Genomic DNA, 26,244 nt, shown 5'->3' on the forward strand with positions numbered 1-26,244 from the left:
AATGGTTTAAATGAGAACAGCTTTAAATAGCCATCCTAGAATAGTCAAGTATAACTAAAACAAGCATGAATTAATCATAATTCAACTAAGACTGCTCACCCAACATTTATTTCCCTACCCAAAAGAGTAGGAGAATCTAGCTGTCTCATTTTCTAGCTTTATATTATTATGGGGAAAGCAGCTTTCCTATTTGACTATCTGATTATGACATAATTACTTGGAGTTAGCATTTAGAAGAGTAATAATTTGTGTTAAAAAGGCTTTTGGGGGGAAGCAATGTACTAGGTAGCTTCAAAAGCTAGATACGAGCAAGTATATTGATGTACATGGACCTCTTTTATTCTGTAGTCAAGTCATTAGTACAATTCTCTAGCACAGTGCATGGCTCTCTGTCAACCCTCATCCCCTTGAGGCGAGGAACCCGGGGAAACCTCTGGTAGTTCTTCTTTGGTTAGGGAGATGCCAAAGTAGTCACAGTACAGAAGAGTGAGGTGGTCCTGGAGAACAGGAGTTGCCGCGAGATGCTGGCTGAACGGTGTGTCCTTGCTTTGCACAGCAGACAGATCAAACCAGGGGAAAGGCCTGAGGTGGAGAAAAAAGAGAGCGTTATTTTCTTTGAGTCTGTTTAATACATATAACTTGGGTGTGAAACACCAAAATGAAGGAAGACTCTCTGGACTTGACTGTATCACTATAGAAATGTCCAGACAGAAAAAGTAAAAAAAACAGCAATGATGAACTATATGGACCAGCATATGCAAGGACTAGATAGGTAGGTAAGTAGATGATAGATAGATAGATAGATAGATAGATAGATAGATAGATAGATAGATAGGTAGGTAGAGATAGATAGATACACATCAGATAGATAGATGATAGATAGAGAGAAATAGAGATGGATAGATAGATACACATCAGATAGATAGATAGATAGATAGATAGATAGATAGATAGATAGATAGATAGACACACATCAGATAGATGATAGATAGATAACCATCAGATAGATAGATAGATAGATAGACAGATATAGATATAGATAGATACCCATCAGATAGATAGATAGATAGATAGATAGATAGATAGATAGATAGATAGATAGATAGGCATAGAGACAACAGACAGATAATACTAGAAGGGGAGGAGAGAAAGGAGCAGAATACTTGAAATAATAATGACTGAAATTTTTTCCAAATTAATATCATATAGCCAGCCAGAGGTCTAAGCAAGCTAAGAACACCAAGCAGGATAAATGCCAATAATAAAATGACCACAAAAACGACAGCCAGGTACATTCTCAAATGATAGAAAATGACAAGATAAAGCCAAAATCCTAAGAGAAACCAGAGGGAAACCACTTCCCGGTAGACCATCTGACAGTCGGAAGCCATGCAAGCATGGAGATGATGGAGTGACAGCCGAATTTAAACCATCAACCCAGAATTGGGAATCTTTTTCCCTGTTCATTTCCTTTGCTTGCACGTGTGTATGTGCACTACACTCATCCCTTGTGCCACAAGAGGTCAGAAGAAGGCGTCAGCTCTCCTGGTCCAGATGACTCTGAGCTACCCTGTGGGTGCTGGGAAGCCACACCCAGGTCCTTGACAGAACGGCAAGTGCTCCTGACCTCCGTGCCATCTCTCCATCCCCCAGAAAAGTGAATTTTGTAGAATCATCCTTCAAAAGTGAAGGAGAAATAAAAAAAAGTTTATCAAACCAAAGTTGAAGGAGTTGTCAGTAGATCAGTCTTACAAGGAATGTTCACAGTTCTTTTGTTTGTTTGTTTGTTTTGTTTTTTGAGTCAGGGTTTCTCTATGTAGCTTTGCGCCTTTCCTGGAACTCGCTTTGGAGACCAGGCTGGCCTCGAACTCACAGAAATCCGCCTGCCTCTGCCTCCCGAGTGCTGGGATTAAAGGCATGCACCACCACCGCCCAGCTCAATGTTCACAGTTCTTTAGCAAGAAGGAAAACAGATGTTAGAAACTAGGAGCCACATAAAGGAAGGAGGAACATTACAGACGGGTGGAGGAACCCGTTCTCCTTCCTCTGCAGAGAGCAAACAGACAGCAGTGTGTTCAGAGTAACAGTAATGGAGATGATGCTCCATTGCTGGAGTGTTTGCTCAGCATAGGTGTCCCGGGTTTAATCCACAGCACCACATGAACTTGGGCTGCTGGCTGTTCTAGGGAAAGATCCACCTCAACTCCCCTCCCCCATCTTTCCCCCCCAAACCCGCCCCTTCAAAGCCCACCAAACACAGCTCCTCCCCCAAAGAGGCTCAAGACCACTCCCACAGGGTATTTAAGCTGCAATCCCAAAAAACAGACACGTGGTTTTCCAGAGAATCACCAGGGAACACTTTACCCTTTAAACCGGGACTTTTTTAATTAGGTCTGATTCGGTCTGATTTAGATTGCTGCATCAGTGGAGAGGTCTATCAGCAAAAAAAAAAACTTATCACTGGCTCATTCCTGTAACCACAGCACCCAGAGGTGGAGGCAAAGGTCAGAAGTTCAAGGCCATCTCTGCGGTGGAATAATCCTTTTGTGTACTGTAAAAATGTGTTCTCTCATTGTTAATAAAAAGCTGGAAGGAAAGATACCACGTGACTGAAGGAAAAAGGGTAGGCAGGATTTTCAGGGCAGAGAGAATGCTGGAGAAGGGCGGAGTGAGAGGAGACGCAGAGTGAGCAGGACAGGAAGTACCTTCGTGAATGAGGACAATGAGCCTCAGGGCAGCACACAATAAATAGAAATGGGTTAATTTAAGTGATAAGAGCTAGCTAAAAACAAGTCTAAGCTATAGGCTGAACATTTATAATTAATAAGTCTCTGTGTGGTTATTTGGGGACTGGCTGGAGGGACAAAAAAGTCTGCCTACGTATCTCCTGGTACAGAGTGAGTTTGAGGTCACCTGGTTATATAAGAACAGTCAAAAAAAAAAAAAGAATGTACTCAATAATTATTTATGCGTGTATACCACATGTTTGTGTGAATCAAATTATGTCAATAATATAAGCACACATGAGGGAGGAATTCAAAGTATTTGAATCTATGAAGTAGTGTGGTGTTATCTACAATTGACCTGGATTAGTTTAAATATATAGTACAAGGTTGTTGGTTATAAGATTGATGTACAAAACTCAAATCTCCTTCCTATATACCAGCATTTTGGTCCATTTTTTGATGCTTATTTAATCCTTTCTGGAAACATCTTCATAATCACACTTAAAAGAGTGCTCTACTATTCTGAGAGTGATTTAATCCAACCAATCAGGCTGACAGTCAAGATTACCCATCACAAACATGAAAGACAGGGTCCATGAAAGAAAGAGTGAACTCAACTTAATTAAAATAAAATTTCTCTATTACAGATGTGGTATGGTGATACATGGCTATAATCACGGCATAAGGAAACAGAGGTCAGAGGCTGCAAAGTCAGCCTGAACCTGCTGAGTTCTGGACCAGATAGGGCTACAGACTGACATTTTGTCTCAATTAAATAAATTAAACAAATTATAAATAAATAAAGTCTGTCTTGTGACAGACACTGTCAAGAGAATGAAAATTCAGACCACGGATTGGAAACTATCTGAAAAAGACACATTCAGACTAATACCTGCCTGGCGGTGGTGGCGTACACCTTTGATCCCAGCGCTCTGAAATAAGATGCAGGAGGAGCTCTGTGAGTTCGAGGCCAGCCTGGTCTACAGAGTGAGTTCCAGGACAGCCAGGGCTACACAGAGAAACCCTGTCTTGGAAATTAAAAGAGAGAGAGACAGAGACAGAGACAGAGAGAGACTATTATCTAAAATACAGAACTGATTCTGAAAACTCAAGAAGATGAAGAACCTAGTTAAAAAAATGGGCAAAAGACCTTAATAGACTGCTCACTGAAGAAGATAACACAGATTAAAAACAGGCATAGGGAAAGATGCTGTGGGACGGTCTGTATGTCAAATTGCTCTGATTGGTCAATAAATAAAACACTGATTGGCCAGTGGTCAGGCAGGAAGTAGGTGGGACAAGGAGAGAGGAGAATTGTGGGAAGCAGAAGGCTGAGGCGGAGAGAGACACTGCAGACGCCGCCATGACCAGCAGCATGTGAAGATGCCGGTAAGCCACCAGCCACGTGGCAAGGCATAGATTTATGGAAATGGATTAATTTAAGCTATAAGAACAGTTAGCAAGAAGCCTGCCACGGCCATACAGTTTGTAAGCAATATAAGTCTCTGTGTTTACTTGGTTGGGTCTGAGCGGCTGTGGGACTGGTGGGTGACAGAGATTTGTCCTGACTGTGGGCAAGGCCGGAAAACTCTAGCTACAAATGGCGCCCAACGTGTTGGCAAGAGTTTCCACCTAAAACCTGAGAAAAGATTCTAAAATGGAGCTAAAAACAGCTTCCTAATTGTATCTCTCAAATGAGCGGTAGCCTGCCGGTTTGAGCTACTGGCAGGTTCCTAGCATGCAAGCTCGATCTGCATTATTCCGGGAATGAGGCCTCTGCAAGTGGCACATTAAGCTGCATGGTGGATTTAGCCTTTGCTAGTACAAAAAAAGAGGTTTCTGGGCTACACGCTGTTTGAATAAAAGCACAGACCCACGATGGCTCCCAGAGCTGGCGGAAAACATACCACCGCCATGTTGGGAAGCTGAAGTGGGCGGAGCCAGCAGCCACAGCGCCGTTTCAGGCTTAGAAGGCTGCAGTTTAAAGCAATAGGCTCAAGGTAATATAAAACATAAGCCACATAAAGATGGCTACCACACAGAGAATCTGGATTATGTTCTCTTTGATATTCATACCTGAAGAGAAACATTTGATTGCAAAAGCTGTTGAGTTATGCCAAAATGTGTGTTTTAAAGGTACCTTAACTTCAAGATTTGGATGTAAGGATATGTTGCTTTGGAAAAGAGGCTCTGCTTTTGTTTCCACAGAAAGCCAAAGGCTATGGATTTGTTCCAGATTAAGATACATCAGGTTTGACCAGCCAAGACCACCTGAAAGGTCTCCGATGACACCATGGCCCAGATGATCCAACATCCAGAATCGTTTCAAGGCAACTGGCTCAGACGATATGGTCTCACGGACTACTCCATGATCCTAAAATTTTCTTTGTGTCCCCATAAGATACAGCGCCCCCCTCCAGCAGGAAGTAGTAAGAGAAGCTACGCCCAAATTCCCAAATATAGCAAGCTGACTTTGGAGATGTGTAAAAGTTAAAACCTTCCTTTTAAAAAAAAAGAAAGGGGAAGTGCTGTGGGACGGTCTGTATGTCAAATTGCTCTGATTGGTCAATAAATAAAACACTGATTGGCCAGTGGTCAGGCAGGAAGTAGGTGGGACAAGGAGAGAGGAGAATTGTGGGAAGCAGAAGGCTGAGGCGGAGACACTGCAGACGCCGCCATGACCAGCAGCATGTGAAGATGCCGGTAAGCCACCAGCCACGTGGCAAGGCATAGATTTATGGAAATGGATTAATTTAAGCTATAAGAACAGTTAGCAAGAAGCCTGCCACGGCCATACAGTTTGTAAGCAATATAAGTCTCTGTGTTTACTTGGTTGGGTCTGAGCGGCTGTGGGACTGGTGGGTGACAGAGATTTGTCCTGACTGTGGGCAAGGCCGGAAAACTCTAGCTACAGAAAGATCTTCAACATTAAGTTGTAATTTAAAACAGAAAGGTAATGGCACCTCCTACCCACAGCAAGGAGACAGCTCTTCCCAGCTACTAAATTAATTTGCTAAATAAGCTAAATAACTAACTCCAGAACACTGACAGCACCAGCTGCTGCTGAGGAAAAGGAACAACAGGAACTGAGCGGGTGGGGATGCTGAGGAGATGGTGGGGATGCTGAGGAGATGATGTTGGGAATGCTGAGGGGATGGTGGGGATGCTGAGGGGATGGTGGGGATGCTGAGGGGATGGTGGGGATGCTGAGGGGATGGTGGGGATGCTGAGGGGATGGTGGGGATGAGGGGATGGTGGGAATACTGAGGGGATGGTGGGGATGCTGAGGGGATGGTGGGAATGAGGGGATGGTGGGAATGCTGAGGGGATGGTGGGGATGCTGAGGGGATGGTGGGGATGCTGAGGGGATGGTGGGAATACTGAGGGGATGGTGGGGATGCTGAGGGGATGGTGGGAATGAGGGGATGGTGGGGATGCTGAGGGGATGGTGGGGATGCTGAGGGGATGGTGGGGATGAGGGGATGGTGGGGATGAGGGGATGGTGGGGATGAGGGGATGGTGGGGATGCTGAGGGGATGGTGGGGATGCTGAGGGGATGGTGGGGATGCTGAGGGGATGGTGGGAATGCTGAGGGGATGGTGGGGATACTGAGGGGATGGTGGGAATGAGGGGATGGTGGGGATGCTGAGGGGATGGTGGGGATGCTGAGGGGATGGTGGGGATACTGAGGGGATGGTGGGAATGCTGAGGGGATGGTGGGGATGAGGGGATGGTGGGATGCTGAGGGGATGGTGGGGATGAGGGGATGGTGGGGATGCTGAGGGGATGGTGGGATACTGAGGGGATGGTGGGGATGAGGGGATGGTGGGAATACTGAGGGGATGGTGGGGATACTGAGGGGATGGTGGGATGCTGAGGGGATGGTGGGGATGCTGAGGGGATGGTGGGAATACTGAGGGGATGGTGGGGATACTGAGGGGATGGTGGGAATGCTGAGGGGATGGTGGGGATGCTGAGGGGATGGTGGGGATGCTGAGGGGATGGTGGGGATGCTGAGGGGATGGTGGGGATACTGAGGGGATGGTGGGGATACTGAGGGGATGGTGGGGATACTGAGGGGATGGTGGGAATGAGGGGATGGTGGGGATACTGAGGGGATGGTGGGAATACTGAGGGGATGGTGGGGATACTGAGGGGATGGTGGGGATGCTGAGGGGATGGTGGGGATACTGAGGGGATGGTGGGAATGAGGGGATGGTGGGGAGGCTGAGGGGATGGTGGGAATGCTGAGGGGATGGTGGGGATGCTGAGGGGATGGTGGGGATGCTGAGGGGATGGTGGGGATGAGGGGATGGTGGGAATACTGAGGGGATGGTGGGAATACTGAGGGGATGGTGGGATGCTGAGGGGATGGTGGGAATACTGAGGGGATGGTGGGAATACTGAGGGGATGGTGGGAATACTGAGGGGATGGTGGGAATACTGAGGGGATGGTGGGGATGAGGGGATGGTGGGAATACTGAGGGGATGGTGGGAATACTGAGGGGATGGTGAGGATGAGGGGATGGTGGGGATGCTGAGGGGAAGGTGGGGATGCTGAGGAGATGGTGGGAATGAGGGGATGGTGGGGATGCTGAGGGGATGGTGGGGATGCTGAGGGGATGGTGGGGATGCTGAGGGGATGGTGGGGATGCTGAGGGGATGGTGGGGAGGCTGAGAGGATGGTGGGGAGGCTGAGAGGATGGTGAGGATGCTGAGGGGATGGTGGGGAGGCTGAGAGGATGGTGGGGATGCTGAGGAGATGGTGGGGATGCTGAGGGGATGCTGAGGGGATGGTGGGGATGCTGAGGGGATGCTGAGGGGATGGTGGGGATGCTGAGGAGATGGTGGGGATGCTGAGGAGATGGTGGGGATGCTGAGGGGATGGTGGGGAGGCTGAGAGGATGGTGGGAATACTGAGGGGATGGTGGAAGCTCCCTTAGCAGATTCTTAGAAAATCAAAATCTTCTTTATTTACCAGACAGGCAGCAGCCAAGCCCTTGTGCTTACCAAAACAAACGGGATACATTGAAATCTGTTGCCAGAACACCTGCACCTATGCGTTTATAGCAGTTTCAGTCATAAATATCAAGGCTTGAAAATAACTGTGGTGGTGTGAATGGAAATGGCCTCCATAGGCCCTTAGGGAGTGCACTATTAGGAGGTGTGGCCTTGTCGAAGTTCATGTGACTTTGTTGGAGGAAGTGTCCCACTGGGCATGGGCTTGAGGTTTCCGAAGCTCAGGCCAAGCTTAGTGGCTCACAGTCTTTTCCTGCTGCCTGAGGAGTCAGATGCAGAACTCTTGGCTCCTTCTCCAGTACCACGTCTTCCTGAATGCTGCCATGCTTCCCGCCATGACAATAATGGACTGAACCTCCAAACTTAGAAGCCAGCCCCAGTTATATGTTTTCCTCAGTAAGGGTGGCTGTGGTCATGGCAATCCCTTCACAGCAATTAAACTCTAAGACAATAACCCTGGTGTCCTTCAGCAGGTAAGGAGATGAAGTGTGGTACAGACATATATTGGGATATGATTAGGTATGAAAGCAAAATAAGCTACCAAGGCACGAAAAGACATAGAAGAAACTTTGATGTGCATTGCTAGGTACAAGAATAACCAAGAAAAGAGGGGAAGGTAGGATCTTGCAAAGGCATAATCAGAGAAGTCTGGAGAACTCAGATGGCCAAGTCCAGCTGAACACATCGCTTCTCCAGGGTGGGGTGACATGAGCATCTGCATCACAATCATTCATAAAGCTGTATATTTACAAACAGAATATGCACTTCTTCTGTACGTGTGTTATATTCCACAATATTTTAAAAAAATAACTGGAGGGGTTAGGGGTGAGGGGGTAAGGGGGTAGGAGAGGTGGGATGTGAGGGGGAAGGCTGGGGAAATGGTTCAATTGGTTACATGTTTACTACTCAAGAATGATGCCCTTTAGTCAGGCATGTTGGCACAGGCTTTTAATCCTAGCACTCAGGAGGCAAAGGCAGGTAAATTTCTTTTTTCTTTTTCCTTTTTTCTTTCTTTCTTTCTTTCTTTCTTTCTTTCTTTCTTTCTTTCTTTCTTTCTTTCTTTCTTTCTTTTTTTTTTTTGTTTTTGTTTTTGTTTTTGGAGACAGGGTTTCTTTGTAGCTTTGGAGCCTGTTCTGGAACTCTCTCTGTAGACCAGGCTGGCTTCGAACTCACAGAGATCCGCCTGTCTCAAGGCAGGTAAATTTTTATGAGTTCAAAGCCAACCTGGTTTAAGTAGCAAGTTTCAGGATAGGCAAGGATACATAGTGAGACATTGTCTGATTTAAAAAAAGAAAAAAGAAAGGGTAAAATGGCCCAGCACCTGGGATTTGGCCAAAGGATTGGTAGAGCAGCCTGGCATAGATGAGACCTTGTCTCCACAAAGCAAAAATATAACAAGGTGGGTTAGAAAGGCCCTATAGCTCCCAACAGCAAATCTAAAAGCTGAAGACAATGGAACAGTGCTCAAAACCACCTCAGGGAAATGATTTTCAGTGTAGAATCCACTACTTAACCGTGTTCTCAGTAAAACTGTAGGTAAGAGTACAAACATTTTCAAACATTAACAAATTGCCAAAATTACTTCCAATGTACCCTTTTCTCAGGGAGTTATTACAGGATATGGGCCACTAAAATTAAAAAAAAATAATAATAAACTAAAAGGGATTCTGGAAACGAAACAATAGAGAGGTGAGGGGAATTCCCAAACCGAAAGGATAATCTGCTGGTGACCAGACCATGGGGTGGGGAAGAGAACTGGAGTCAGTGATTATGTCTGGGGCTCTGGGGTTCCTTGGAGCACTTGGTGAGGCTATAGTCGTTAGGTAAGAACCCCACAGAAACAAGGATGCTCAAACACACACGTCGGATTTCAGAGGAGGTGGTGAATATGGGGTTATGTGGGCACAGCACCAACGGAGAGTTTTATGCTAGGAGAGTAAAAAAAAAAAAAAAAAAAAAACAGGCAACTTGAACTCCCACACTGGAAAAGATCACCCAGGAACTAGTGTAGACGAAAGAGAAGGGGGCCCAGGCTTGATCCCTCAGACCTCTCAGATCTGAGGGCAGGACAGCGGGAGAGCGATCAGAGGAGAGGAGCGTCAGCCGAGAGAACGACGCTTGAAGGATGGCGTGCCCAAGGCGTCCACGAAGAAAAGGAGCTCCGAGAATCCAGTGAGTCTGGAGACATGGAAGTCACTAGCAATGACAGCAGCAAGCTTTTCATATTGGATCAGCAAAGGCCAGAAAGGGCGCCTGTATCCTTACCACACTAGAGAGGAACGACACGCGCCTACGGCAGCGGGGCCAGCGTTTTGCTAAGCAATAACGTACGTACGTACGTGTCCTCTAACCCAGACAGCCATCGGGATGTTTACCCAGCAGAAATATCTGTCCAAGTATTCGAAGCAAGTGCTAGGATAATCTAGCAGCGCAGCGTGCAAAATTTGAGGGGGAAGAAGGAATTACATACACTCTGTCACAGGAAGACAGGGCAACGTGTGACTTGCACAATGGGTCTGACAGGCTGCCCGCGGGGCTGCTGTTCCTAAGTGAAGTAGGCAACGCCAGCACCCACAGAGTTCTAGCCGGATATAGAAAGCAAAAGTGGTGTTATGGCTCCATGCCTCTAACACTGAAGTAATAGATAGGCATGCCTATTGCAAGACAACGACAATACAAATATCTGTTGGTGCCTAGATAAAATGACAAAACAGTCTTGTAGATGTAACCAACTGTCTTATTAAATAAGAAACACGGAACCAATGTAAAAGAGAAAGCCAAGAGGTCAGAGCTCAGAGTTAAAATCTCACCCTTCCTCCTGCAGTGGTCCTAGCTCTCCGAAAGAGAGCTACTTCTTGTGTGTATGTCTTTACATAGTCTTTTTGTTCTGCCTTCTCATTGGTTGTAAACCCAAACATATGACTGCCTCGTCACTGCCTGTATGTACAGCCCTCTAGGTCTTAAAGGTGTATATCTCTAATGCTGGCTGTATCCCTGAACACACAGAGATCTATGGGATTAAAGGCGTGCGCCACCACTGCCACGCTCTTTCTATGGCTCTAATAGCTCTGACCCCTGGGCAACTTTATTTATTAACATACAATTAAAATCACATTTCAGTACAAATAGAATGCCACCATACAGTCTATTAGAGACAACTATTAGGAAATGGGATTTAGGAGGCAGGGAGGCCTTTTTTTTTTTTAAACTGGATAATTTTAAAAATTTTGTTCTGTTTTTTTTAGAAAAGTGTATTATTTGTACCAAATTTAAGAGGACACAGGTCAAAGTTAGGCAATGTGGTGGGGCATGTTTGCAATTCTGGAACTTTGAAAGGTTGAGAGGTTCGAGGCCAGCCTGGGCTCTATGGAAACTCTCAAACAAACAAAGAAACACAAATAAATAAAAAACAAATAAACAAAAAAAACCCCACTGAGACGGGGAGAGGAACATGAAAGCATAAAAGAAAAACATAAAGGTGCTTGCTGCCAAGCTTGAGAAGCTGTGTTCGATCCTGGCACCCACATGGCAAAAATACACCACTGACTCCTAGAGGTTTCCCTCTGGTCTCTCCAAGTCCTAGTCACTGTTCCCCTCCCAACCCCACTACCCCATCCCCACCCCCACCCCCACCCCCCCACCCCCCGGCACCAACAAAGAAATGTTTCTAAAAAGCATCTGTTAAGAAAAAACCGTGGGACAGATTCCAATGGCCAAATGTTCGACATCTTACCTTTTATGAAACAAGCTCTTGACGTAGCTCTTGTTCATAAAATCTGTTAGCTGAAATTTGGGGCAAGACGATTTGTCTTTCCCACAGCTCTCCAGGTGCACAGAGAGAAAGAGTTTGTTGAGGATGTGCAGCACGTGGGAGTGGAACACGTTCCTGGCGGTGCAGACATTGATGACCGAATAGAACACCCCCTCCAGCCATTTGATGTTGAGGATGACTCCCCCTAGACATGAAGGAAAGTAGCCGTGAGCATCTGCAAAAGCAAGCTGCAGGGAACCCAGAGGAAAACCCAGAGACGGGCTCTGCCAGGCCACCTTCCCCCCTAAAGCGATTGGCGACACAGCCAGGAGACAGACACTCTTCCCTCCCAGGCCGTGAGCCCCGTTTGCCCTTCACAGCCACATCGTGTGCTGATCACACCAGAGGGGAGCAGAGAGGGCTGAGTCACACTGCTGATGGCAGAAGGATCTCCAGAATGGTCCCTGCCCACAGCAGGGAGGAACTGGGAAATACCGCAAGTTGAGAAGGAAGCCCATTTTCTTTTTGTCCCAGACATTTCGTTCTCCTGTGTTTGTTTGTTTGTTTGTTTGTTATTTGTTTGTTTGTTTGTTTGTTTGTTTGAATCAGGTTCACATGTAACTCTAGTTGCCCTCAAACTCGTTATATAGCCAACGAGTCTTGATACCCTGATTCTCCTGTCTCCACCTCTCCAAGGCTGGGATTATAGGCATGTACCCCCAAGCCCAGCTCATTCTATTGTTCACATGAGCTATTTCCCTGGTTGTTTCTAGTCCAGTCTGAAGGATCCAAAAATTAGGCTTCTCAGTTCTGCCTAAGAAAAGCTGCTTTTATCCCCCGCCCCCCACGCACACACACACAAGCTCTTTTCATGCTATGGTAGTTTGAATGTAATTGGCCCCTATAAGCTCTTAGGGAGTGGCACTATTAGGAGATGTGGCCTTCTTGGAATAGGTATGGCCTTGCTGGAGGAAATGTGTCACTGTGGGAATGGACTTTGAGGTCTCCTACGCTTGAGCTATGCCCAGTGACACAGACCACTTCCTGTTGCCTGTGGGTCAAGATGTAGGACTCTCAGCTCCTTCTCCAGCACCATGTCTGCCTGCACACCACCATGTCGCACCATGATGATAATGGACTAAACCTCTCTGACAATGTGAGCCACCCCAATTAAATGTTTTTCCTTTCTAAGAGTTGCCATGGCCATGGTGTCTCTTCACAGCAATAGAAACCCTAACTAAGACACATACCAAACTCAAATAACTAAGAATGTATCTACTTTGTGCTTTCCCTAACACACACACACACACACACACACACACACACACACACCAGTCATGGAAGGTAATTGTCAAAAGAATGTCAGCAACAGTTACACAGTTGGGCATTTACCCGCATTACTGTAGGGGCAGGTAGCCCGAAGAACCACTGGATCTTGGAGAACAGCTGTGATTTCCTTGTTCTCTCCCCAGATGTCATCAATATCCTCAGCAAAGTGATATTGGGCCCGCAAGATGTTGGTGTGGTTCAGTAGAAGTTTCAACCTGGAAGCCACAAAGACAGGGAGTACAATGCCAGATTGGGAAGAAAAAAATGACTATCCAATCTACTGCATTCGCATCTAAGCCAAAACAACAGCCCCCTTCCCCTGCACAGCGCTGCTCGGGTAACAAGATGTGGCCCTGAGTGTGCACTAGGGACACTCACTGATTAACTGGATTATTCAACCATCCACCTAATATTTGCTGAATGTTGTTATCAGGTGCCTAGCTCTTGACTAGATGCAAGAGTACAAAAATAACATTTGACATGTATTTTTAGTAGCTTTTTGTGTTTTCTCATTAATGCACAGAGTGGGGAGCGAGTACTTAGGAAACAATATGCCATTAACGTTTTAGACAGGGAAAACATCCCGATCCTAAGTGTTGTCTGTGTGAAAATCTTGGGGGTGAGGGTGGGCGGTAAGAAAGGCTGGCTGGGTCTTTCTTCAGTTCCAGCTGCCTCCTTATTACTGAGGATGACTGACTTCGAGAGGTAGGGCTATGGTGGTGGCAGGTAGTGAACGCGGAGGAGAAGTCAGCGCCTGCGCCGTTCTGGTCTCATGCCGTGCGACAAGATACCTGGGTATCGGGATGGCAGATACAAAGCTGTACACGATGCAGGTCTTCTCAAGTTTGGATTGGATCTCTAAGCAGATGTTAGGCAGCTGAGAGGGCAGGCAGCAGAGGAACAACACGCTGGCCCAGTTCGCCACAGCAGGATTGTCGTAAAAGCACCGGACTCCTTGTTTCTGGAACTCAACTTGGGAGGGAGGGAGAAAGGAAGAGAGATTGGACCTGAACGTCAAACGTGGGGAGAGGATGGTGGTAACTGTGTATCCAGTAAGCAACCTAAGTCCCGTTGCCACAGCAACCAGAAACTGCTCCTGGGTGCCTCTGTGAGCTGTGCAAAGAAGGGCCCTCCCCTGTGGGAAGTTGTTGCAGGATTCCTTTTTGTCTTGATTTTAGAACAGATGCTGGGTGTTTTTATTTTATTATTATTTTTTTTAATTTAAGCTAGGGAAAAAAAAGAATGCTCTAAGAAGCATTCTGCTTCCATTTACTGTAGACCTAGCACTTGCCAGATAGTGTATAAAGTGCTTCCTATGTATTCTTTAAGGTAGCTCTCAGCGAGGATCCTCTGAGACCAATGAGGGCGGTTCCCATATTACAGATGAACCAACCGAGGCTTCAGGATGCTGCGTGGCTCACTGAAAGTTAGATAGCTTACTGGCCTGAGGTAGTGGGTGAAATTAGAAGCGTTCGAGAATGTATAACGGACACTGGGAGGCGCTGTGGAAGGTTCAATAGTTTTTGTAAGGTATACAAGACCTTTTGTAAGACATTCATAAATGTAGAGGAAAAGTCTCTGTGCACATGACAAGTCATACAATTGCTTTAAACACACAGGTACTTAATTATTTGATTATCCTCACTACAACATGGATTTCTCAAAGTAAGAATTTAAAATGTATACTTCCATCTGGTATGCTTTAAGAGTTACTGAAAAACAGAATGCAAAAGATTTTTTTTTTTTTTTACCCAAGAGGTAAGCACTCATCCCACTGACCAAAAATGTTAAAAGTGATGCTGAACTGGGCAGTGGTGGCTCACGCCTTTAATCCCAGCATTTGGGAGGCAGAGGCAGGAGGATCTCTGTGAGTTTGAGGCCAACTTTTGGTCTACAGAGCAAGTTCCAGAACAGCCAGGGCTACACAGAGAAACCTTAAATCGAAACATGGGGAAAAAAAGAAAAAGAATTAAAAGACACATTAAAATGATGACATTCAGAATGCTTCCCAAGCTGGAGAGATGCTTCAGGGGTTAAGAGCATTGGCTGCTCATCCACAGGACCTGGAGTTCAGTTCCCAGCATCCACATGACAGCTCACAATCATCTGTAATTTCAATTCCAGGGGATTTTGGCTTCCAGTGGAAATGAATGCATATGTTACACAGGCAGAACAATCATATTCATAGAGTAAAAATAAATATTTCTTAAGGAATGGTTTCAAGTATTGAAAATGGTATAATGAGGGGCTGGAGAGATGGCCCAGGGGTTAAGAGCACTGGCTGCTCTTCCAGAGGTCCTGAGTTCAACTCCCAGCAACCACATAGTGGCTCACAACCATCTATAATAGGATCTGATTCCCTCTTCTGGCTTGTAGGTGTACATGCAGACAACTCATACATAAAATATAAATAAGTAAGATTTTTTAAAAAATGATATAATGAAATGGCTGTTCTTACGCAACATTGCTAAAAATTCAAACCTGAACTTTCTTCAGGTTAAATTGCAAAGCAAAAGCATTAGCTGTCTAACAAAACAAAGCATGGGATATTTCTTTAACAAGTCAGCCATTTTGCTTTCAGGCATTGGCTTAAGAAAAAAAAAATCAAAGTAGAATTTCCACGTGAACACTTATATACAAGCCTTCATAGATGTTTTATTTGCAGTGAGCAAAAATTAGGGGGAAAGTTACATTAACAAATAAATAGAAAAACTGTAATACTCGTGCAATAAAATACTACTTAGAAAGGAGGAAGAGCTAGATGCCAGGCATGGTGACACACCCCTTTCATCCCAGCACTCAGGAGGCAGAGGCAGGCAGATCTCTGTGAGTTCAAGACCAGCCTGGTCTACAGAGTGAGTTCCAGGACAGGCAGGACTACACAGAGAAACCCTGTCTTGAAAAACAAACAAAAAAACAAAAAAACAAAAAAGAAAAAAAAAAAGAAAAAAAGGAGGAGGGTATTGATATGCAAAATGTTATGGTTATATATCAAAATAATACACATTAAAAGATATCAGACTTAAAAGTCCTGCATGGTGCTGTTAAATAAAATTCCAGACAATGTGAACTAATTTATGGTGATAGAAATCATAATCATAATTTCTTTTAAACAGGAAGGTGACTCAGTGTGGGGAGCTGATCTCAGCTCCACAGAACCCACACAGAAAGGCGGTCACAGCAGTGCACACTTCCAATCCCACTCTGGGAAGAGGAAGACCATAGCATCCCTGGGACTTGCTGGCCAGCCAGGCTAGCTGAACTAAATAGCTCCAGGTTCATCAAGAGAACTTGTCTCAAAAACTAAGTTGAGGAGTGGCTGAGGAAGATCCCCAACACCCATCTCTGATCTCCGTGTGCATACAAAAATGAGTAAATAAAATTTAAAAAAAGAACTGCCACTGGTGTGTGAAGTGGTGGGGGAGAGGAGTTTACAGGAAGGCAGAGAGAGAGAGAGAGACAGGACATAAAGGTCAGTTAAGGGCAACTTTTGGAGGTGATGGATTTGTTCATTATGTTGAGTTTATGGTTTCCTGGGTGAATGTGTGTCAAAACGCCAAACTGTACATTCTGGGTGCAGTTTGTTGTGTGCAAGTAATATTTTAATAAATATGTACCTATTGGTCAACCTACGAACTTTGTTTTGAAAATTATGTGTGGGGATAGTCAACTAAATAAGGGCTACCTATGATTTGGGATACTGCAAGATACTTAAAAAAAATTTTTTTACACTTACTTGTGTGTGGCTGTGTGTGAGAGAGAGAGAGAAAGAGAGAGAGAGGGAGAGAGGAGAGAGAGAGAGAGAGAGAGAGAGAGAGAGAGAGAGAGAGAGAGAGGAGAGAGGAGAGAGAGAGGATTCTGTGGTATTTCATTAGAGGTCAGAAGCCAACCTGTAGGAATCATTCTCTCCTTCTACTCTGTGGGTCCCAGGGCTTGAACTCAGGTCTTCAGGCTTAGCAGCAGGTGCCCTAATCTGCTGATCCACCTCACAGCCCTTTTTAATATATTTATGATTATTAAGGAATGTTACATGATCTTAAAATCACCTTTTTTTGTGATAAGATTAATCTTGTATGGAAATCAATGTTAAATCCTGAGAAGAAAATAAAGGGGTGGAGAGGGGGAGCACAGAGCAGCCTTCATTCACAGCTGCAGCTCGGCCAGACACACACACACACACACACACACACACACACACACACACACACAACTCAGCACCAAAATGCCCAGAAGCCTGGGCAGCAAGCACACCCTGGTAGAGGCAGAGACACAGGGCTGTGCTCTCAATGCCAACTGTGGGGCAGTGATTAGGCTTAAAAATCTTTCTTTTAAAGAATGTTAAGTGATACAGAATGCACTTCCAATGCAAAAGTCAAAAACCAGGATACAGTTAGGTACAGTATCAATTTCTGATATACTTTCTGCTGTGGATGATTGATTGATAAATAAAACACTGATTGGCCAGTAGCCAGGCAGGAAGTATAGGCGGGACTAGCAGAGAGGAGAATTGAGAGAACAGGAAGGCAGAGAGGAGGAGACGCCAGCCTGCCGTCCAGGGAGCATCATGTAAAGGCAGCAGGTAAAGCCACAGAACATGTGACAACATATAGATTAACAGAAATGGGCTGAGTATAAGAGTAAGAGCTAGACAATGGTAGGCCTGAGCTAATGGCCAAGCAGTTTAAATAATATAAGCGTCTGTATGTTTACTTTATAAGTGGACTACAGGACTGCCGGGGCTTGGCGGGACCTGGAGAGAAAAACTCTAGCTACAACTTTCAAAAAGAAGGAGGAGGAGGAGGGGGAGGAGGAGGAGGAGGAGGAGAAGAAAGAAAGAAAGAAAGAAAGAAAGAAAGAAAGAAAGAAAGAAAGAAAGAAAGAAAGAAAGAAAGAAAGAAAGAAAGGAAGAAGACAATAGCCTAGTTAAGAAGCATATGGGTCTGTGAGTCCAAGGCCAGCCTTGTCTAGAAAGTGAGCAGGACAGCCAGGACTGTTACACAGAGAAACTATGTCATGAAAAACCAAATAGAAAATAAATGAAGAATATGGGTAATTATTCTTCCTTCAAGAGTAATTTTTCAGGACTGGAGAGATGGCTCAGAGGTTAAGAGCACTGGCTGCTCTTCCAGAAGTCCCGAGTTTAATTCCCAGCAACCACATGGTGGCTCACAACCATCTATAGTGAGATCTGATGCCCTCTTCTGGCCTGCAGGAATACATGCAGGCAGAACATTGTATATGTAATTAAATAAATCTTAAAAAAAAAAAAAGTAATTTTTCTACAATATGCATACTACTTTTCACTGTTATTTTGCATTTTATTGCAGTATAATTTACATACAGTACCACACAGAGTTCTGAAGGATATTGTTTGAACAGTTTTGGTTAAGTGCATACATCTATGCAGCCCATATTTCCTTCTCAACCTTCCTAATTCTGAGAACATTTAATACAGTCCCTCATGTTGTGGTGACCCCCAACTATAAAATTATTTTTGTTGTTACTTCACATCTATAATTTTACAGCTGTTATGAATCATAATGTAAGTATATTTTTCAATGGCCTTAGGTGACCTCTATGAAAAGATCATTTGACCCCCAAGAGGGGTTGTGACCCACAGGTTGAGAACTGCTACTCTAAATAGAAAACATTTTCTTCTCTCCAGAAAGTTCTTTTTTTTTTTTTTTTTTTTTTTTCTTTTTTTTTGGTTTTTCGAGACAGGGTCTCTCTGTGTAGCTTTGCGCCTTTCCTGGAACTCACTTGGTAGCCCAGGCTGGCCTCGAACTCACAGAGATCCGCCTGCCTCTGCCTCCCAAGTGCTGGGATTAAAGGCGTGCGCCACCACCGCCCGGCCGACTCCAGAAAGTTCTTACAGGTCATTTTGCAGTTCATCTCCTCAGAAACAATCACTGTTCTTAATTCTATCACACTGATCAATAACTGAAACCATTGTACTTTCATATTCAGATGTCATTTTTTAAATATAAGGCCAAATACAAATATTCGTTGACCTTTTTTCCAGACTCTAATACTCCAGTTAGACTTGAATAGTATATGGAAAACTCCCCCGTATCTCATACCCAGAAAGATTATTTGCACCCAGGTCACAGGGAGGAGAAGCAGACATAAGTAAGTGGAGAAAAACTGTCTTAACAAGTTCAAATTTTCAGGCTAGCAAGCAGAGAACCCTGCTTTAAAGGGACCTTTTCAAAATAGGTTTGTTAGTGCCACCAGCCTCTTATCTACGGTCTAACACTCAGTGCTCCTCACCCAGGGACTCTGGCCTCCGAGTGGAGATCTGCAGGCTCTCAGGAGGGATGGGGACAAGTCTCAGCAGTACGTTAACCAGCTGCTTCCCAAGGTGGCCGCATCCAATGATGCCCACCTTCAACTTCTCATCCTCAGCAATGGCGGCATCAAATGATACAGATCGAGGATGTATTTTGCGCCGACCCTCTTGTAATAATTCTCTAGAGAATGAACAAAGACACACAAATGCATGTACACATTGTAGTTTTCCCCAGGAGTCTCGAAGTTGAATGATTTTTGGTGTTTTGTTTTGTTTTGTTTCGTTTCATGTAGAAGCCTGATGATGTAATACTTCAGAAACAAGGCATTTCAATTGGAGGCCATTTATAGCAAGGCTGTAGCCTTACTAGGGAACAAAACCTTCATCCTGAAAAAGCACATTGCTTTTCCAAGGGATGAAACTGGGTGAAAATACTTACCAATGAAATTTTTTTTTGTTTTATGTATCTTGAATTTTCCTGGGACCTTAAACACAGGGTCTGTATATCTCGTATTTTATTAACTTTGAACATCACTGATTGCTATACATCATATGGTGACGTATAGCACACCATGGACCAATTCTTTTAACTTTATGGTCTATTTTCTGGGCAGACAGCTGTCAACTAGACTGTATCATCACTGTCTTCAGTACACAGTATGTTTGAATCTATGCATATTGCTATGCAACTGATATCTAGACCCTTTGCATCCTTGCAAAACAGAAACTTTATATTCCTGAACAGCTCACTTCCCATCCTCACATCTGGAAATTACCATTTTACTTGCTGTTGGTTTTCTAGCCAGAAAAACTTTAAAACTTAAAAAACTTTAACTAAGCCATCTAAGCAGAATCGTGCAGCGTTAACATTTTTGCACCCAGGATCGTGTCCTCAAGCTTCATCCAATTCATAGTTTATAAAATTTCCTTCTGGAGGTCGAATAGTACCTATGTATATACATATGTATATAGATACATATGTATCTAATGCGATTTGTTTTGTTTTGTTTTGGAGAGAGTCTCATAGCCCAGGCTGGACTTAAATTCCCGATTTCCCTGCCTCTGAGTGCTGAGATTACAGGTGTGAGCCACTACTCCTGACATATATAACACAGTTTGCTTATCCATTATATTAGCCATTATATATCCATTACATCATCTCGTTAATGTGATACCTAGCAAAAGTATCTTGAGAGCTATCTTAGTTATTTTTCTATTGCTATGGTAAAATGCCATGACCAAGGCAACTTATATAGAAGAAAGGGTTTGATTTGGGGCTCATGGTCCCAGAGGATTAGAACCCATGACCATCATGGTGAGGAGAACGGCAGCAGTAGACAAGCAGGCACTGGAGCGGTAGCTGAGCACTTACATCCTGACCCATAGGAAAGAGAGCTAACCAGGACTAGCTTGAGTCTTTTGAAACTTCAAAGCCCACCCGCCATTGGCACAGCTCCTCCAACAAGGCCACACCTCCTTATCCTTCTCAAACAGTTCCACCAGCTGGAGACCCAATATTCAAACATATGAGCTTATGGGGACCATTCTTATTCAAACCACAAGGTTTCTTTTTCTTCTTCTTCTCATTGTGGAGGGGTATAGTTGGTCATGGTGAAGAACTCATGGTGGCAGGATCTTGCCGAGATGGTCACGTGGTATCTACTATCAGTAATCAATGATGAGTGCTAGCACTCAGCTCACTGTCTCCTTTTTATTCCATCCGGGACCCAGCCCATGGAATGCTGCCACTCACAGTTTAACGGGACCTTTCCACCACAGTTGACCTACTCTAGATAATCTAGATGGTTCTTGGTCCTGTCAAGTTGACAGTATTAACCAGTACACCCATTCATCATCAATGGACATTTAAATTGCTTCCACATCTTGGATAGGTTAAATGAGGCTGCAATGAACATGGGCATACAAACATCTCTGGGAGTTCTTAGGGTGCATACCCAGAAATGGGATTGCTTGATCTTATGCAGTTTTATGTTTTTCTTTCATAGTAACTTTACTTCTTACACTCTTGCCAACATTGAACAAATGTTCCAATTTCTCTATGTCCTTACCCAAACTTGTTCATTTCTGGTGCTCCAGTAGTGGTTATCATAACAGGTACAAAGGAAGATCTCATTGTATTGTGATTTGCATTTTTCTGTTGGTTGTCAATGTTGAGCATCTTTTCATATATCTGTTGATTATTTCTATACACTCTTTGAAGAAGTCTTAGGTTAAAAATCAGGTAATTGAGTTTATTGCTGAGTTGCAGGATGTCTTTATATATACTAGATTTTTATTTTATTTATTTATCTTGGTTTATTTGAGACAGGGTTTTTGTGTGTAGCCTTGGCTGTCCTGTAACTCACTCTGTACACCAGGCTGGCCTCAAACTCACAGAGATCCACCTCCTCTGCCTCCCAAGTGGGTTTTTTGTTTTGTTTTGGTTTTGTTTTGTTTTTTTGTTTTGTCTTTTTCTGACAGCTTAGTGGCTGCACATGAAGCTACTGATATTTTAATTATCATCTGCGGCCCCAGAACCCCACAGTCAGAGCCCTTCTGGCCACCCAGCCTGTGGCCTGCACTTGCAATATGTAGGTTTAAATTAAGTCTGTGTCCTTCTATTTACCAACAAAGACTCAGAAGTCAGATGTGAAGGTGAAAACCTGCTGGATCAGAGAAGCTGAGAAGCAGCTCATCCCCAAACCAAAAGAAGCTCCAGACTCTAGCCCCACCCTTTCCTTCCTTATCATCTTCTCTGTCCAAATTCCTAGCTTCTCTGTGGCTAATTCCAGTCAGCTGGTCACTGGTTTCCCCCATTCAAGGTTAATGTTATTAACAGTCTTGGAGTGTCACAGTGAGATCAAATATCCCACAACAACAGCAATTATTATTATTATTATTATTATTATTTTGAGACAGGGTTTCTCTGTGTAGTTTTGGTGCCTGTCCTGGATCTCGCTCTGTAGACCAGGCTGGCCTCAAACTCACAGAGATCCGCCTGGCTCTGCCTCCCGAGTGCTGGGATTAAAAGTATGCACCATCACCTCCTGGTTCCAATTTTTATTTTTTAAAGAAAGGATCTCAGGGTTCTCTCTAAAGGAATAGAACTGACAGAATCAACGTATGTGTACATTAGTGCATGTGTGCATGCATGTGTGCATGTGTGTGACTTATTAGACTGGCTTACGGAATGTGGTCTTGGTAGTCCAACAACGGCTGTCTCACAACAGCAAGGCAGAAAACTTAATAGCTATTTCGTCCACCAGTCCAGATATCTCCGCAGTCCAAACCTGGCCCCGGAGGAGGATTCCTGCAGAGCCTCTGGTCTTCAGTCAACATCAGAATCCTGAAGAACCTGGATTTAACGTGGCCACACCACAAGAATGAACAAACTTCGGAGTGGGAGTGAGGGCTAGCTGACAGAAAGCACGTTTCCTTCTTCTCTGTTCTTTTACGAGCACGGCCACCAAATGTGGCCCAGATATGAGGTGGGTCTTTCTGCTCCAAATCATTGGATTAAGATAATCCTTCCCAGCAGTGCCCAGCAGCTAGGGTTCCAACTGATTCCAGATAGTCAAGCTGACAACCGAGATTAGGTCATCAGGTATATGTTATAGATAATGGAAATGATAAACTGGGAGACAGTAGTATGCCCAAGGAAAAGTTATATGACATTAAGGATCACAAAAGGTGGAGCTACTTTAATCCCAGCACTCAAGAGGCAGAGAAAGGAGGATCTCTGTGAGTTCAAGGCCAGCCTGGTCTACAGAGTGAGTTCCAGGACAGTCAGGTGGTTACCAGAGAAACCCTGCCTTGAAAACCCACCCCACCCCCCAAAAAGAAGAAAAGAAAAGAAAAAAAGGTGGAGCCAGTCATATGTAACGGACCTACCCCCGAGATGTTCCAGGGGTACTGAGGAATGTTTTCTGAAATCTCAGCACTCAGAAAGCGAATGCAGGAAGATTCAAAGCTGGCTTCGGAGAGAGACCCTGTCCAAGTAGAGCAGACCAAACAGCACACAAAGAGTGTACGTGTTCCCCTGCTTCTGAGTGGACTGTCCCGCTTTGTCTGTGAGGCTCCCACCGGTCCCCTGCATCCTCCTGTCTGCTCTTCCCCTTTTGACCTTCTGTCTGGATGCCGTAACGATGGCCGTAAATGGCCTTTTACCATTGTGACAATTCCATTCTTTGTCCCTTAGGAGTTTTTGCTTTAAAATCTTATCAAATCTACTTAAAAACAGTGTTTGTTTCAACATGATGGAAGTTACATTGTACATGAGCTGCCTTTTTTTTTTCTTGCTTTCAAAATTATTTATACTTGGCAATTTGATTGCAATGTTTCCCTTCATTTTTTCCTTTTTGTTCTTACTAATACCTTCAGCTGACCCATCTTTGAGTTCACGGATTCCATCTGCTTGGTCATTGCTGATGCTGAATTCCCCTGGTGAGTTCTTTCATTTCTTACTGTTTTCCAGAACCTGATTGGTTTCGTAGTTTCTCTTTGTCAATATTCTTACTTGTTCATGTGTTCCTGATTTCCTGCAGCTGTTTCTGTCAACTATTAGGTCAGTCTCAGAAGAAAGAACTGTCTCTGTCTGAAGCAACTGACAAGGGATGACCGGTCCTCAGTGCTGTGGAAGGCAAGCTGGTAGTCTGAGTAAATGCGTGAATGAATGAATGAATGAATGAATGAATGAATGAATGAATGAATGAATGAATGAATGAATGCAATGTATCAGCTGCCCTCTGGCTAGAAGTCACCACTAATCCAAGTTTACTATGTAAACACAAAATATCTTTGAGTGAATTTTGCTAGTCATTTCAGATCAGAAGTGACTGATTGTGGATTGGAAAGGTTAAAAAAAAATTTTCCCGCCGGATTTAACCTCCAATATACAAAGCGCAAGTCCCTTGGGTTCCCAGCAGTGATGATGGTCTTTCTTTTTCAACTAGCTTACCTCAAAGTACAGAACAGTTTGCAGAAGAAGAGCGCATGGGCACAGCCTTTGATCATCAGTCCCCGATACCGTCCCTGCAAGTACAGCCAGTACCGCTCCTCCTCTGGAATCCCATACTCAAACTTCAGGGACTCAAGGTCTTCTAGTATATTCATTTCCAAACCACGCTCTCCTGCAGTGACAGATACCAAGCAACATGACTCCCTACCCTGGAGAATAGGGGTTTAGGCACAAAGGCGTAAATAGGATGGGGTGTGTGTGACTAGGTCATGAGTCCTCGTGATGGTGGGCTTCAGCACCACTCTCCTTCCAGATTCTGAACTTGGAGTTCACGTCTCTATTTGAGTGGGACCACTGAGGCTTCCTAATAACTACGGGTCATGAATCCTGGATTCAGGAAACCTGAAAAGGAATTCTCAGCAACATTTATCCATGCTGGCTACAGGTGCATTTTCAGCAGGAATTAGGATAGTGACAGGTTTCAGAGGTGTTCTTAGCTGGGAGCTTTTCCCTTCCATTCTGTGGGCTTTGGAAATATGGCTAATCACACAGAACCTCACTTCAAAGAAAATCTCCACTTTAAGTAAACTCTGTGTTCCCTGTAGGGCAGAAAAGAGTTCTTGGCTAGAGCATGGGCACTTCAGTTTTAGAAAATAGACCTAGACATATACAAACCCATTTACATGCATCTCTCACTAACAAACAGAGATATACGCTCTATTCCTCAGGACTTCTAGCCTGGGCAGGTGAAAACGATATATGTGAGGCGAGCCACCCAAGAGAATTGTCATTATGACTCCTTAGCAACCAGTTCATTCTCCCCTCTGGTCTTAAAGGAGCAAGGCACATCTACAAACTTCCCTGGTCTGAGTGTGAGGAGGACACAGTTCCTTTCACTACTTGTAGGAATGCTATCCCAGGCCAGGGAGGAACTTATTTTTCCCAACAGAAGATTCTGGATTTCTATTTTTTTTTCTTCCAGATTAGAGTATCATATAGATTTTAGCACTGCTATAAAAAAAAAGTAAATGACAGGACCCGTGAGATGCTACGTGGGTAAAGGTACTCACCTTGCAAGCCTGGCGACCTGGGTTCAATTTCTAAACCCACCTAAAGGTGGAAAGAGAATCCTCCATAAAGTTCTCTCTCTCTCTCTCTCTCTCTCTCTCTCTCTCTCTCTCTCTCTCTCTCTCTCTCTCTCTCTCTCTCTCCTCTCTCACCAAACAAAAACAGCAAAAAAACAGATAGCTATTTAATGATTCCCCCCCGCCCCAGTACCTGGGATTGAACCAGGATCTGTGCATGCTGGGCAATAACCCCAAGTCCCTTTCTGAGATGGTGACTCATCAAGTGTGATCGCCCTGATCTGCTATCTTAGGAAGCTGAGACTCCAGAAATGTACCATAACACTCCGTAAAGGAATGTGAGACCCTGAGGACTGAACCCAGAGCCTGGCATTTGCTGGGCAAGCACTCTACCCATTCTAGCCCTTAGCACTACCCTGTCTTTTTATGTTCAATAATCAATCTCGTAGCCATAAAGGCTGAAATCAGAGTTTAAAACCACCCAGTCTCTAAATCTCATTAGATTAAAAAGAAATCTAGGTGTATTTCATGTAACATAAAATTATTCATTCTAAAACAAACAGTTCTTCATTACATTCAGAATGTTGTGTGACTACCTCTATTTCAAAAACATTTTTATACCCCACAGAAAGAAATCCTATTTGCATTAAGCAATTACTCCCAATTCCTTCCCACTTCCAACCTCCTGGAGTCACCAATCTGTTTCCTACATATGGATTTACATATTTCAGGTAATTCATTAAAAAATAATTGTGCCACTTGTCACTTTTTATGCTTGGCTTCTCCAATCCCTCTTACAGGTATGTGACATCGTAGCGCTCACATCCTACTCTTGCAAGCGAAGTTGCCTGTTCCAAAGGAAAGAGGAACTCAAAACCTGCCAGACCTGCATGACCAACACAGCCCCCTGCAGGCCTGAGTCCTAGGCATTTATCTGTACATCCTCAAAAATGAGAATTCAGAGTTATAGCTTTGTGACCTGTCAACTTGGTTAGACTGAACTGCTTTCCAGAATCCCTTTCTTTTGTGTTTCTGGTTAGAGGGACCACAAGGAGTGTTTTTGTGAAGAATCTAGAATGTGAAAATGA

The 26,244-nt window shown here is 44.3% G+C and overlaps 1 protein-coding gene across 2 annotated transcripts; it reads right to left on the reverse strand.

Annotated features, from left to right (window-relative positions):
• Window positions 1-317: 317 nt before the first annotated feature.
• Noxred1 (NADP dependent oxidoreductase domain containing 1) lies at window positions 318-24,862 on the reverse strand. Of its 2 annotated transcripts, none has more exons than XM_006990315.4 (7): window positions 24,747-24,862; window positions 24,072-24,243; window positions 19,096-19,295; window positions 13,617-13,797; window positions 12,889-13,040; window positions 11,479-11,701; window positions 318-582 (listed from the first exon to the last, which is right to left on the reverse strand). In XM_006990315.4, exons 1-7 carry the CDS (start codon window positions 24,748-24,750, stop codon window positions 393-395), a joined length of 1,122 nt encoding a protein of 373 aa, XP_006990377.2. In that variant the 5' UTR covers window positions 24,751-24,862; the 3' UTR covers window positions 318-392. The 2 variants fall into 2 exon arrangements, with proteins under 2 accessions (XP_006990377.2, XP_015864073.1); XM_016008587.3 differs by having other exon boundaries at window positions 24,755-24,844.
• Window positions 24,863-26,244: the final 1,382 nt, after the last annotated feature.

Source organism: Peromyscus maniculatus, chromosome 14, assembly GCF_049852395.1.
Source record: "Peromyscus maniculatus bairdii isolate BWxNUB_F1_BW_parent chromosome 14, HU_Pman_BW_mat_3.1, whole genome shotgun sequence".
Taxonomy (NCBI): domain Eukaryota; kingdom Metazoa; phylum Chordata; class Mammalia; order Rodentia; family Cricetidae; genus Peromyscus; species Peromyscus maniculatus.